The 15,359-nt window shown below is 37.4% G+C and overlaps 2 protein-coding genes across 4 annotated transcripts in view; one reads left to right on the forward strand and one right to left on the reverse strand.

Moving 5' to 3' along the window:
* The window catches only part of selenol (selenoprotein L), a 43,415-nt gene extending 28,651 nt beyond the window's left edge, over positions 1-14,764 (reverse strand). The window contains exons 1-9 of one of the 3 annotated variants that reach the window (XM_015038724.1): positions 12,915-14,764; positions 12,460-12,538; positions 12,311-12,364; positions 12,102-12,147; positions 11,762-11,889; positions 11,564-11,672; positions 11,322-11,444; positions 10,925-11,062; positions 8,358-8,608 (exon numbers count right to left, since the gene is read on the reverse strand). In XM_015038724.1, coding sequence (XP_014894210.1) covers positions 8,576-8,608; positions 10,925-11,062; positions 11,322-11,444; positions 11,564-11,672; positions 11,762-11,889; positions 12,102-12,147; positions 12,311-12,364; positions 12,460-12,538; positions 12,915-13,020 — 816 coding nt within the window. In that variant the 5' untranslated portion in view covers positions 13,021-14,764 and the 3' untranslated portion in view covers positions 8,358-8,575. Of the gene's footprint in view, positions 1-8,357; positions 8,683-10,924; positions 11,063-11,321; positions 11,445-11,563; positions 11,673-11,761; positions 11,890-12,101; positions 12,148-12,310; positions 12,365-12,459; positions 12,539-12,914 lie in introns of those variants that run through there. The other 2 variants (XM_015038721.1, XM_015038723.1) reach the window with 2 other exon arrangements.
* On the forward strand, positions 34-5,494 carry clec11a (C-type lectin domain containing 11A). Its single transcript, XM_015038725.1, has 5 exons — positions 34-306; positions 1,463-1,577; positions 2,277-2,384; positions 2,468-2,551; positions 4,985-5,494. Exons 1-5 carry the CDS (start codon positions 220-222, stop codon positions 5,395-5,397), a joined length of 807 nt encoding a protein of 268 aa, XP_014894211.1. The 5' UTR covers positions 34-219; the 3' UTR covers positions 5,398-5,494.
* Positions 14,765-15,359: the final 595 nt, after the last annotated feature.

Raw genomic sequence — 15,359 nt, forward strand, 5'->3', positions numbered from 1 at the left:
GTGTGTGTGTGTGTGTGTGTGTGTGTGTGTGTGTGTGTGTGTGTGTGTGTGCGTGTGTGCATGTGTGTGTGTGTGTGTGTGTGCGCCCTCCCATTCACATGTCTAATGGGAAAGAGATTCCAGCTGCTGTTCCGTGAGTGAAAGGGGAGGGAGAGTTTGCAGAGCGGCTCAGAGAGGTTTAGCTGCTGAAGGAAGAGAAGAGTTACTGAAAGGAGTAAAATGGGACCAGCTGCCACATCGTACACATTCCTGTGTTTATGTTTTCTGGCTCTTCCGACAGAGATGATCGACGCTGCACCAACAGAGGTCAGAACGCTTTCATGTACTTTTATTTTTGTAAACTACAGCCTTCATTCTGGCCTATTTTGATTGAGAAACTGCAATCCAAACTCCCTTTACATTACAAAACTGAAAATGATTTGCACCTCATAAGCTGTAGGAGATGAAGTCATGAGTCTCGGTGATTCCCAAATAATTACAGATGACATGTCTAGGGAAGCAGACATTGGCAGTGGTGAGTGTTTGAGACTCTTACTCAAATCAGCCAATAAGCGACTGAGAAATATTAGGGGGAAAAGTCATGTGTCTTCTTTCTTTTCACTTTAAAGTTTACTTTTATGCAGCCAAAGCTTCCTTTAATCTTCCAGCTGGCTTTAACCAGTACTTCTCCAGAGTTTTTCTTTATACTTTAGATTGGGTAGATTGAATTTACCATTTAATCCTTCTCTACAAATCACAGATTTATTTTATTACATAACTAAAATTACTTGACGTATTTTTTTTCCTTTTACACAATATTTTCATTGCTTTTGACTGAAATATATGTAATCATCACCCTAATTAAGGTAAAATAAATAACCGTGACGTCATGTTGGAATTACTTATTAATTGGAGTCAGTAAGCCATATTCTTTCCTCTGAATACTTCAGGTAAAACTACTTTACACTGATCGTTATGAGTAAAACTGGTAAGTTTCTCCTTTTTGTATCCGAGTTAGTTGGGTGCGAAACAATGCTAGGGGTTCATATCATCGAGAAAATCATGTGACATGCAAAGATGTTGGTGAATGTTGCAATGACTGATGTGACTTGTGATAAATAACCAAATGACTAGTGTTCATGTCTGTTTGATTCAGATTTGCAGAAAAAAATTCAGTATTTCAATCTTAAAGAGGTTTAATTTAAAAAGATACTTATGATTTCTTCCCACTTCTTTACCTTCTAAATTTTTTTATGCTGCATTAAATAAATTTCACTGAAATATATTACAGGCATAATAAACTATAAATTTCTAACATACTGTGCCACCTGGACCAAAACCTGTCCTAATTTTTTGCTGCACAGTGGCCTGTAGTGATCAGGTGCAGCAACAAACCTGGATTTGTTTCTGAATCAGAAATTAAGACAAAGATTTAGTTTCAAACAGTCTGCTGTGATAACATGGGGATCTGTCTGTCTGTCAGGAGTCTGTGGTGGAGGTGAAGAGGACCAGAGGTGACGTTCCTGACATCCTTCCAGAACCAGAACCAGAGCCGACCAGCCAAGCATCGGACTTCGAAAACTCGTACAACTACGTCTGTAAGTAACGTCCTCCACCTTTGAAAGACTTCTTTCATTATAAAATCGGCTGAGAACGGTGCATGTAGAATAAAAAAGTTATCACACTTCTGGGATTGTTTTGTTGTATTACAAAAACAAATGTTGGTGTATTGTATTAGACTTTTTGTGATAGACCAACTCAAATAGACTGAATAAAAATATGAAGCGCAGCCTGAAATAAAATCCAGTACCACCAGTATAGGTATCAGAAGTCCCATTTGCAGTGTTACCACTGTGAAACATGGTGATGGCAGCATTGTGATGCGGGGATTTAGGTAAACAGACCTGGACAAAAATCCAGAGCTACAATAAAAAAGTTTAGCTTGAAGAACAATCCTGTCTTGAAATGGTCCAGTCAAAGTCCAGAACTGATTCCAAACCCTGACCAAAAATCCCTTCAGATGCAGAAGGCTGCTGGAAACGTACCACCAGATGCTTCGACTGAGGCTGCCACACTTTTCAGATTTTTGCACTTTTCGGTATAATTTTTTATTCCATTTTACAATCATGCACCAATCTGTGCTGGTCTATCAAAACCCAATCACATGGTGGAATCTGTGGGTTGGTTTTGTCAGATTAACCAACCACCCAGAAGCAACAGTCATATTTTCTCAGTGCTTAAAGCAAAATTTCCACATTCGTTTGGGTCATTTTTCCAGTTCTTTTCCATTTTTTCAGTATCTAGACTAGCCGGCGTAGATCAAGCCATCCACAGGCTGAACGTTGGTCATTACACTCTGGATGTTAAAGTCAGCCAGCTAATCGACCGACTCTCCAAGCTGGACGGTGAGATTCAAAATGGTGGTAGAAGTCGCTCCAGAAACGCTCCAGAATGTTTTATTTATCTGTTTTTTCCCTCCTTTAAACAGCTAAAGTTGGAGATTTGGAGGACAACATCCAGGAGGTCTACCAACACAGCAAGGACAATCGCAAGGAGATTGGGAGACTGGAAGGTACAACAGACTTTTTCAAGCTTCAGAATACATATAGACCTTGAATTTGATTGCAATATTCTGTAGTATTCAAATTTAAGACATTTCAATGCCACTTTAAATGAAATTTAAGACAGAAAAAAACTATAAATATAGGAGACGATAGAGGGATACAGCTGTATTACAAAGAAACACTGAAATTTCTGGGTTTGTTTCATAGCTCTGGGCTTTGTGCTTCTCAGTTTATAGCATCCTATGGGTAGGCAGCAGAAGTGAGACAGTGGCAAAAATGAAAAGTGCGTAACTTTGTACGCAGTCATAATAGATGCAAAAAGGCTAGCTGGCTAGCTACCAATGGGACATTAGCGACTAGTCAGTGGTAGCCTCAACTCCTCATGTCACAAAATGCAAAGATGTGTGCACGCATTTAAACTTTTGCTTGACACAAAAGTCCTGCAAGAAAAAATACAAATGTACTTAAGGCCAACTTACATATTATAGGCATTTAAGATTTTAAGATAAATGTGGGAACAAATGGCTAAAGCAGCATTCCCAACCATTTTGTGAGGGTTTGCAAATATGAATTTAAATTTATCAGTATTTATATGGAGAAACAACAGTTTAATCATACCAATCATGTTATATTTTAATATTGAGTCATGTCTTTATGTATAACTGGAAAGGTTTTACCCGCATTCTGTTCCGTTTCTGGGTTCTAGATCTGGATCAGTTTGTCTTTATTTGCCGTCATGGAAAATAAAACACATGAGGTAACATGCAGGGCTGATCTGGTCTCCAACATGCAAATAACTTCGATGTTTGCATTGGAAAGGTAGAACTTTGCCAACACCAGAAACTCTAAAAAGAAAATGTCACATTAGGAAAATATCAAAAGGAAGCCTGCGGTTATGTTATACTTTGTACCTTAGAAAATTACAGCTTTGGTGTGTTTGGTTGCTATGCAAATAACAGGGGCTGCTTCAGGGATGAAAAGAAACACAGCTCTGGAGGGAAGATTGCCAAAAATAAAATAAATTGAACCCAACTCTGCAGCATGTTCTGGCACGTTTCCCCTCAGGGGCTTTTATAATCTGGTCTGCTGTAGTTAGATGAGCGCATGGAGAATGCTGAAGTGTCAAACAGCAGTTATCAGAGGATCACCGAAATATTTGTGATAACAGAAATGAAAGAAAAGCAGCAAAGCGGTGCAATGTGTTTGTTTTCTTTTGTAGGAATGAACACAATAAGCAAGTACATGGAAGAAATGGTACCAAACTAAAATCCTTATTTGTTTTGCACCATCCACATGGTTATGGAGGTACTTGAATATGGATGTCTACGATTTTGGTCCTGGGTCCGCCTGAAAAGAGACAGAAGTCAACATCCTCATTAAGTTAAAACACAATGAAAACCTTTAGAGCGTCCAGCGTTTCCAGATGATCAATTATTTCCCTTATTTTTAAAAGCAGTAAGGGTGGACTTTGTTTTTGTTTCCATAAACGGTGCTTGCATTTTGGCTTAGCTTTTGTTGGATGGATGATGACACAGCTGTATGTCATGCCACCGAGTTCACCCAAGGTTTCAATTTACCTCGTGAGTCATTATTTATTGTTTTGCATCCAAGGAGCCAAATTTCTTTGCATGAATTTCTACAGAAACGCTGACATTGTTTGTTTGGGAAGTCTGTTGACTCTGAGGTGAATCATAAAAATTTAAAAAGCCCCTGAATTCTCAAGACAAATGGCTTCATTGCAAAATCACAACATTTTGCCAAGTAACTTTGGTCTAGTTTCCATTGTAAATATCTAATACGGTTTAAATAAGACAAAAATAACTTAAAAGTAACTTTTCAGCCACAAATAGAAGCTTGGTTCTTTTAAAATAATTCCTTAAAATTGATCAAAAAGTACTTGCTCCACTAGCAGATTATTTAACTTGCATGTTTTAAGTGAAATGATCTGGGAGTTTAACTAGAACTTTTTCATCAATATTAAGAAATTACTGACTTAAGAGAAGCTCCCATATCTTGTTGAAAAATTACTTAGTTTTTAAAACAGTGATTTATATCACTAAACAGCACACAGGATTAGCATATAATCATATTGCTGAGTTTACTCATTTATGGATGCTCTTGTGGAACAAACAGAGGAGAAAATGTTAAAAATTACATTACTGATCATACCGTCAGTTTTATTTATTTAAAAACGATAAATGATACGGTAAATGCCCTCCCCTACATTGGTCCCTAAATTACCCAAAGTATAAAAAAATTAAAACTACTACTATAACTAATAAAAACTAAATATTTAGCTAATAAACACTAGCAAATACACTCTAAAAACTAATCAGATCTAAATTAATTTGACAAAAGGTTACAGTGAAATAAAATTAAACCATAGTGAAAAACTCAAATCTGTTATAACGCTGGTTCTCAGTTTGTTTTCTGCTTCCTAGGCTGCCACAAAGGACAAAGACTGGGCTACAAATGTTACCTAGTGTACAACAACTTAGCCGACTACGCGGGGGCATCCAGGAAGTGCCTGGAACGTGGCGGACGCTTGGCGATGCCGCGCGACCGCAAGGAGCAGGAGGCCCTGGCGGCGTACGTCAAGGCCTTCTTCAGCCCGGGTAACTGGCCCGTTTGGCTGGGCATCAACGACCTGCGCTCCGAGGGGCTGTACCTCTTCGATGACGGCACACGGGTCTCGTACTTCCAGTGGCGTAAGCACTTCCTGTCCAGTCAGCCGGACGGAGGAAAACGAGAAAACTGTGTGGCCATGTCGTCGGACGACGGGGACTGGTGGGACCACTACTGCGACCGGATCATGAACTATGTCTGCGAATTTGACGACAGGGTGGCACTTTGAAATGAACTCTTTAAAAACTGTTTGTTTTTTTCCTGATAATGCCAGTAATTCAAACCTGAATGTGTAGCTCTTTAGAAATAAAAGAGAAAACATTTTATTCATTATCACATAAATTATTTTAGCGTACAACACGGTCTAGTCCCAACGCAGAGTTCTGGAGATGTACGTTCATCTTAGGCATGAATTTTGTAGTAATTCTGGATTTATTATAATCCATTTGACTGATTTTCTTACAACAAGCATTGGGAGATTCTTAAAGCAAGAATCCGACACGTTCTTTTGGTAGACATCAGCAAGCCTCTGACATAATACTTGTTGGGTATTTAACAGCGACACAGCCAAACTGGTACAGTTCATTTCTATTAGTTGGTTTCCTGGAAGAAATCCAGTTTCTGACATGGTTGACAATTTCACATTAACCTGCTTTATCCAAGTCAAGTTAATTTGTTTAGCACATTTAATCAACAAGGTGTTTAAAGTCCTTTACACCATAAAAGCATAGTACATTACAATTTATCAAGTATCATCTACATCAAATATGTTGATCAATCAATCAAAGTTACTAGCAATCAAAGGAAACTAAACTAGGTGAGTTTTTAGCCTTGATTTAAACAAACTCTGTTTCGGCAGTTTTGTAGTTTTCTGGAAGTTTGTTCCAGGTTAGAGGAGCATAAAAACAGAATGGTGCTTCAGTAACAGATCTTTAATGATCTTTAATGTATTTTGGTGCAAAGCCATTCAGTGAACTAATGGAGGGATTCCTGCTCCAACACACTGGAACCTTAAGACTGAAACTCACTGACATGTCAGTAAGTTTTCCATTAATTATTAATCATTTGATTCTGGTGTTTTGGAGCAGAGATGCAGCTAAAAGTGCAGACCCCTGACTTACACAAAGCATCAAGCGCAACCCGAGTGAAAATTTTTTTAAGTATGTGTGAAAAGCCATGGTTGTGCAACGAAACCATCTAACTGAAATAAACTGTACAAACCAAGCAAAGAAGAGTCGACATAGTGCAGCGTATTAGAGATATTTCTCCAAATACACAAAGTGTACAATTATTTCAGCATTAAATAAGCAAGTAAGCATCTTAATACTTAATGGTATAGACTGAAATGTACTGTATGTCGATGAAGGAGTGAAACACTTTTCTCTGTGTGTTAGTGCTTTAATCATTGTTGTTCATGCAGCTGCATAAATATGACTGTAAGCCAGTTAAAACTGCTGATTACATTCAGGGAACTCTAAATATTGGATCAGGATTTCCAAACAAGGGTAAAAACTGAAAGATGGAGGAACTTTCTTGGGAATCGGCACATACCAAACCCCTTCAGGATCTCCATCAGTGTGTGCTTGGGCCTTAGGAGGAGTTAAGAAGTAGCAGAAATGTTTTTAATAAGGGCTGGTGCCGAGTCCTGCTAAACTGCTGATTAACCCACATTCTTTCGACCAGAGGAAACTAAGCTTGACTTCTGCACAGTCTGCAAATATGATTTTCTCAAAAACATGACTTATTTTGTCTGCAAAACAAGAAAGTAAAATGACAGCTTGGGTTTTTATTTTCCTTGGTACAAGCTTATAAACAATAGATTTCAGTGGAAGTATTCGTCATAAATGCCAACAGTACATTTGTTTTTGGAGATATGTTGGGTATTGGAGACATGCTGAATGAAAATGTATCTACCTAAACATTTTTGTTGTTCCTTCCATAAGAAACATAACTATTTTAATTAAGCAGTAAGTTATAGCTTTGTGATGCTTGATTATTCAACAATAAAGTCAATCACCTTTACAAACCTACTCCTAATATCTGGTGCTGTTGATATGCTTCTGAGATTAATTAATATACAATTGTTTAGGACTCAGCATACAGTTGAAAGATGTTTACATACACTTCATCTGAAGGCAAAACACCATGTAATGCACCAAAATCATTTCTATTCGCTAAATGCCAGAATAATGATATGGATTTTCTTCTTCTCCAGTTTGCATTTATCAAACTATTCTAAACTTACAATTTGAGTAAAATGTTTTCCTTCCATAAGCTCCAAGCAATAGCTTTGTGGAGTTCTGGCCTAGAGCTGGTGCCTTACAGCAAGAAGGTTCTGGGTTCGATTCCTGGCCCGGGGTCTTTCTGCATAGTTTGTATGTTCTCCCTGTCCATGGTGGGTTCTCTCCGGGCACTCCGGCTTCCTCCCACAATCCAAAAACATGACTGTCAGGTTAATTGGTCTCTCTAAATTCTCCCTAGGTGTGAGTGTGTGTGCCTGGTTGTTTGTCCTGTCTGTCTCTGCGCTTTTGCTAACTCTGAAAATGTTTAGCACACTTTGTTTCCCCTAAAAGTATTTTTCCAGATAAATTCCAAAGTACTAATTTTATTGGCTGTTTTGTAAATTGAATAAACTCAAGTTCTGGTCATCTACTTAATTTCTGAAGTATATATATGTTTATAATCATGCTCGTAATTTGAAGTGGGAGAATCAGCAGTTTAGTTTAATCTAATACAAGACTGATGTCTTGTATTAGATGTCCCCCTCCTGCGCAATCTCACTTACAGCGCAATCTCACTTACAGCACAGTCTGGACTTTCTCCCATTCACTTGGATTCCCTCTGGTAGATTTTCAATCTGGCCAATCAGCAAACAGAAAGAGAAATTGTTCACGATGATGATTTTCCTCGTTGTTCTAACATTGTAGTCTGCCTGTAGTTTTAGCAATGGGAGCGGGCATTTAGTCCGCATAAGCCATGCTTCCAAATTTTGAAGCTATAATCTTTCTTTTTATATTGCTTCTGGTGTTTTGGCTTCTTCCTTTCTGAGCGGCCTTTCAGTTCATGTTAACACTGGGTTCTCAAAGTGTTTAACTTTGGTTCCAAGGTTGATGTGAAGAACACAATGATGCTTTTCACATGGTGTATGCAAATATCTGGTTTCAACTGCATATTTTTTTGTTGAGTAACAAATAAATATGACTTTTCATTTTAAATCACAACATTGACATGACAAAAGAAGATCAGTTTCGTCTTTTCTGCACAGTTCTCCATCAGTCGCATTTCTTCGTAACGAGTGTAAGAGGAGACGTCATCGATGTGTGTCAAAGAGCCGGTCTTCTTCTGTGGTATCAATGTTTTTTTACGGCTTTTGTTCATTTTTGTCTTCATAGCTGCTGGTGTTGTCCTCAGCAGCTTGCAGGACGTCTTTCAAACTCGGTCTGTCCAGAGGGTTTTTAGACGGATGAGAGAGAAGCACCTTTCCCGTTTCGTCCAGTAAAAAATCCCCGCCCAGCTAAAAATATAAGTAAAATAAATAGTAAGGGAAGTTATGCCCCCTTTTAATACACATAATTATAGCAAGATAAGAAACTATGTAGGAAATATGCTTTTGATTCTCAGTTTCAAACATGTTTTCTGCAGCTACAAAGAGCAATATAACAGAAACTGTATGGTTTAAAATGGCATCTTTTTAAAAAAAATACTTGAATGTAAAGATGTATTTAAGCTCCTCATAAAATGTAAACAATGTTTAAATGAAATGAGAGATAATAGGAACATTTTATTTCTTGATGAAAGTGCTGTGTGAATGCTGTTAGTTAGAGGCTATTGCTGAAACTTGAAGTTAACTTAATGGATTAAAAGTATATTTAAAGCTAATTAACGAAAAACAGAAACGTGAGAGGAAGTAGTGGACAAACTAAAAGCCTGGAAGCTTAAAAACAAGAATAAAAGTGAGATAGATTCATAAACAAATTTAAAACAAAAAACAGGAGAAGCAAAATTTAATTTTAGAAATCAAAGAGTTGATTCCCTGATTGACAAAGTTGGATTACACAAGAGTGGATTTAGTGGAAATAATTATTTTTTCCACATTCCCAGGAAACCAAGATGTTGGAACTTTGAATTTGGAAGTTGAATAAGCCGTCTCAGGATCCAATTGGCCTGCTTCACATATAAAATGCAGTTAAAACTGTTGCTATAAACTATTAGTTACCACATTGATAGTTTCGATCTCGTTAAAGCAGCAGCGGCACAAATAGAGCTCAGTATATTATTACCAACTTGTTCACTGGGAAAAAATACACTGTGTTCCCCTTGTGTTACCAATAGCTGGCAATACAACAGAAAAGCAAATTGCCACTGGTTTCTTGGAGTTACAACTGGAGCGTGCTTCAGCTTGGGTGTGACATAAATCCCACAACCAATTGAAAGGAAAATCGAACACAGCACAAATTTAAAAAAAACTTTATTGCTGTAAAATCACAGCACAACCCAAGTGATTTTCCAACATTGCTACGTCCAAGAGGACTGAAAGCTGCAAGCCAGTGGAGGTAGAGCACGAAGTCAGGCATTTTTTAGAAAAGAAAGAGTTTAGTTAAAAAGCTAGAGTAGGTGAATTTACTCACAATGGTAATTTAAAGAAGATCTACTATGCAAAATTCATGTTTTGCACTATTCTATAATTCCATTTGGGTCTCAACTGCTTCTAAAAACAGCCCAAGCACTAAAAGAACACCCAGATCTTAGTAAGTTCATGTTTTTTTTGGTGTTTCCATAACCTCACAATAATTAAAAAGAAAGTATGTTTTCCAGGCACATAGTGTCATTTAATCAAGTGATTATGTCCCCTTCAGTTGTTATAAAAATGCAATATATAACTTAAAAGAATTTTGACTTTCTTTCTCCTGCCCTTTCTGAAACTCCACATTCAGGAAATCATCACATCTCTCCTCTATTATCCCTTTAACAACGGAGCTCAGCAGATGCACAGTCCCACCAGGTGTTTGCTAATTGTGACTAGCTAGCCTGAAGGAGTCGAGTGGAGAACCACAGGGGGAGGAGCTCTGTGAGGCAGAAGTTTGGAGGCTTGGAAACTGCAGCTCTGAGGAGGAGTTATGTCTCGATGTTATGTCAGCCGTACAAAACATCAAAATGTTTTGTACGGCTGGATGGTTGCCATGGAGATTAAAGGATTTCTCAAACATGCATGAAAGAATCAAGGCAACTCTTTCAGTATGTTTTTGATGAGGGAATAACATAATAACATGAGGTAAAGCTAAAAAAGAAACAATGTGCTATAACCTAGTAACTCCAGCCAAGTCAAACCCCGTTACCTAGCAACCCAAACGGAGTTCCAGCACATTTGGTCAGATAATTTTACAACTGCAAACTGGCTACTGGATAAGACAAGCATTTTGTTGTTGACTTATCATCCAGAAGCCACCTGCTACATTTTTGCATAATAGCTCACTGTTAAAGATTTCATCAATAGAGACCCATTGTAAAATGGAAAGTACCGATAGAAAAAGATGGTAGTTTGTTGGAAATTTGAGTCGATTAGTTCTGTTAATTGCTAAAAGCTTGGTGGTGTTTCTAGCTGGAAGCAGTTGCTGTTCATAAAGCATTTTCATAGAATACCAGGGATTAATCCAGTCACTTTTGTGGAACAAAATTTTTCAGAAAAAAAAAATATTTAAAAATATTTAACCAAAAACCCATGTCCTACATGAGCACCATAAAATGATGCTTTGTACCTGATAAATGTCTTCTAGCAGGCGATGTGGGAAATCAGGGAAGTCTCTGTCTGCAGCGCTGAACTCCGACAACTGCATCAGGCAGCCGAACTTCAACACCTTGGAGAAGGAGGAGCCAAGCCCAAAACTCCTGTAAACCTGGACCAGGAAGGGTTTATGAAGTCAGCATGACCGTTTCCATGGCAACTGGTGGCTGAAAGGTCTGCACACTTGGCTCATTGAGCTTTAATGACGCCATTATACAGCTGCTAAAACCTTTAGTCAACTCCCAAACCGACTGTTTTCCTGAATCAAAGCCATTTCTATATTAGATGACAAACTTTTCAGTTAATTTATCACTTTAGATTGTTTTAACTCCTGTTACTTTCACAGTTAAGTGCTTTAGTTTAATGCTGACCTTTCTTTGTGAATCCAACATCATTTCGAAGGTACATCCTGTCTGTTCCAGCCACAGCTGAGCGCCCTCCACACTGCCGAAGGAAACCACCATGACCTGCACTGACTGGGCCTCCAGGAGGGTCTGCAGAGCAAAACTAAATCATAAAACTGCTTCACAATTCTCTTTTGATTCACTTGGAGATGTTCTTTCAGCTTTTTTCAAATTTTGGGGGATTTTGGGAAAGGTGAAGGTGAACTGACCTGATTGGCCTCCAGCTCGGCCACATGGTCCCGACACGGCACCCATCCAAAGTTTCCAATGAGAACCAGCAGCAGCTTCTGACCCAAGAACTGACCCAGAGTCACACTCCTTTTAAAGAAAATAACCAAAACCATGACTTTATACACTGAGGTAAACCAGTGGGAGTGACTAGGAATGACTAATGAATAAAAACTTGCTCTTTTGATCGTGCATCAGTGAATACAAAGTCAGGACTTAAGCTGTCTGCTGGATTTGCTCCTGATAGCTGCTCATCAGTCATCTGCAAATCTTTGTCCACGCTCTGCAGGAAGGAGTCCCACTCATTCTGCAAAATTAACCAAAAACGTAAAAAGTTAAGTAAATTATGCTTGTTTTGTTTCAATTGGGCTGTCATATTTGTGCAAAAAGATGCCAAGTACCACAATGTATATGTTGCTTGAAGAGAAAACAGGAAAACAGAAATGTAAAAGCAAAAAATGTCAAATCTAGAAGCAAGACAAACTGAATAGAAAAAAAAAAGTTGTAAAATATGCAGACCTCCAGTTTCAGAAGCTCTTCTACTTGCTCTCTGACTGCTGGATGGCTGGGAAAAAATAATTATTTAAAGTTGTGTTTAAATTTTCATGTCAAAATATCAATTCTAAAACTAAATTGACCATATTCATGTTATTTTTGAAAGTATGAACAGATAAATATGATTCATTGTAGGATTTTTGAACACTTTAGTCACATTTTGTCAGACTTACTAGTATAATTTCTGCCAAACAGCCTCTGCTTCACCTTTTGTCTTCACTCCAATTCTGCTCAAAAACAGACTTTCTTCAAAATCCTGTTCAAATATGCAAAAACACTTTGAGATGCATAAAAAACTTAATGATATGTATTTTTTATTTACCTTCTGTAGAAATTTTCCCCGGCTGTGATCAAACCAAATAAAGTAGTGATCTTATGAGGAACAAAAGTCTGCAGAGATGCTGAAGAAATAGAAAAACAACGACGCTTTGTTAAGGTCAGGTGGATTTGTGCAATGCCTTTATGTTAGAAATAGGCATGACGGGGATTAGATTAGACAAGCCAGTCCGGTATTTTAATCCAAGGATTTGATGTCAGCTGCATTGCTCAAGATTTACGTCAGAAAATAAAGTTAAAATATCCATATTTATTAATTATAAAAGTCAGTTTACACTAACTTTGTTAAAATAGTAAAATATACATATAAATTAATATAATTTAAGCGGTATTACGTTAAATTAAATAAAATTAAAATAAATGCGACATAATTAGTGCTAATTAGTTATTTACACGACGTTATAGCATTGAATATAAACCTATTTTTAATGTTTTTCTTACCTGCTGCTTCCTGCTGGGCATTCTGGAGTAATATTTGACCCAAACTGACCAACAGACTCAGGGCACCGGTTAAAGTCTCCTCTGAAACAGACACATCCTGCGCCATGGCCACAGCAACTCAGACTGACCGCCGGTGCTCTGACGTCACTGGCACTTAACGGTCAGTTGCGTGCGCAATTAGGGATCACGTGACAGGAAAATCTGGAACTTTCGGTAGTTAGCAAAGTAGCAAAGACATTGATATATATTACCAAAATACCACTAATGTCTATTGATGGGTTAAAAGTTGGTTTGCTAGCAGCATATAAACGCTAATTTATTAACCTATTAAACCGTAACAAGATTTAATTGTTAATGCTTATCTGTCAAAACAGTGGCGATCCAAGACTTTGTGGGCCCTGGGCAAAATTTGATTCGTGGCACCGACACCGTTAGCCAAACTTGAAACTTATCTTTCTTAATTTTGCTAGGCTGCAGTGAAACAGACTGGTGACCTGTCCAGGGTGTACGCTGCCTCTCGCCCGAAAGGTCTCGCTGGAGATGGGCACCAGCACCCCTTCAGACCTCACTAGGGACAAGGGTGTAAGAAAATGGATTGATGGATGGAATTTTGCTAGATCTTCTAACTCCATAGGTTAGAAGATATAACTTATGTCTGAAGTCAAGTATTAAAAAATACTAATAATCTAGTCTAAGTGGGTGCGATTTTTCAGTCCATTTTCCAGCCGTGTGACAATGTTTTGCAATCGGGCTCGGTTGCTCCTCTCAAAGGTATTGCAGTAGTTGCACAAATGCGTGCAAAACTTTGCCAATATTCCGCAAATGTCGAAAAAACTAACTTAGCAATTGCTGTTTTCATCAAATAAGAAATTAAAATCTTGGATGAATACGTTTGCTGATGCTATAAGTCGTTAAAAAACATGCCATACCATGATTCTCCAACGACTTCCTGTTTGTCTTCCTGGGTTGAAACATTGTCAACAATTATTTGTTGATCATGATGCAAAAAGTGCTTACATTGTAATTTTGAGAAATAAAAGTTCGAACATGGCCAAAAAAGAGCCCACCTCATCCTAGCACCAAACATTTTATAATTTATTTTAAATTGCAGTGTTTGTATAGAATTTTTTTTTCCAAAACATCAAATTGCCTAACCCACATTTACCTGAAACTCTCACTCAAGGCATTCACTGGAATGCTACTCAAGAAAGTATATAAATAATCTAGTTTACTGTACTTATGTAAGATATATTGCTATAATAATGAAATGTTGGTTGCTTGTTGTAGACATGTAGAAATTAGAATATTGCAATTCATGAACTTTAGATGTTTCCCCATAATAAAATATGTTTGATTTTTACAGATTTGCAATTCAATTTTCATGACTACAAAAACAAAAATAATCAGAGACTAGTGAAATTCCAGCCCAGTTTTATTGACTGTTTAACATTCATTCAATAAGAAAAACTCATCCCTTCAAGTTTTAGGAAGTAATATTGAAAGATTTTCTCCCCTCTAACTCTAAAGCCCACAGAAGCAGTTAATTACTAGATGTCCAGGAAAAAGGAGATGATTACTATCAGAAAGCACAAACAGAAAATTAGAGGGAAAAAATAAGTTTCTGACTGTGTGTAATGCATCAAATAAATTAATAAGATCTTTTAAACAAAGCAGGTTGATGATGTTAGTACTGCAGGAGCATATTGACTTTCAGTTTTCACAAACTTATTTAAGGCCTCAATAATCACAGGAGTTTCACAGAACGGCTTCCTTGTGCTTTAAGTCGGGTAACAGTGGCGTACACAACATTACGGCTTCAGACTTGCTTTTCTATGGTTAAGAAGACAGTCCAAAACGTCTAATTTTGGAGAGAATTAAGTCAGATTTCTGCTTTCTTTATTTCCTTCAAACCATCTCAATCTGTTCCTCAAATATTCAAAATTAAAATCTGATCAAGATTCTCAGGGATCATAAAACAAGTCTTTTCTAAACCTAAAAATTAAGAATTGGGAAGTTACTGTAAAGGAAAATACAAATTTAGCCTGCTGCCATAGTTAGATTAGAAGTTAAAGATCAAGCAGTCAGAGATGTTAGAGGACATAAACTTTAAAATAAATACCAAATTTAAATGGAAAAGTATGGAAATGTTTACCTGTCAGAGCTTGGAAATAATTCAGGAGCAGCATCTCGTTAAAACAAGAAACGTTCTCGTGTTTACAAGTTTTACGTCACATTATGAGAAACTCCAGTTAAAACAAGAAACTAATGTCAACAAATTTAGCATCTTGTTACGTCTTGTTGAAACGTCCAATTTCAATAAGAAATACTTGGTTTTCACGAGTTTTGCATCTCCTTATGAGAAACTTAAAACAAAAAACTCGTTATGTTAAACTTCTCATTTCAACGAGAAATTAATTTTTATCTCGTTATACTGAGAAAACGCTA

The sequence above is a fragment of the Poecilia latipinna genome, unplaced genomic scaffold (genome assembly GCF_001443285.1).
Source record: "Poecilia latipinna isolate Pla-1442-1.1 unplaced genomic scaffold, P_latipinna-1.0 Scaffold450, whole genome shotgun sequence".
NCBI classification, from domain to species: domain Eukaryota; kingdom Metazoa; phylum Chordata; class Actinopteri; order Cyprinodontiformes; family Poeciliidae; genus Poecilia; species Poecilia latipinna.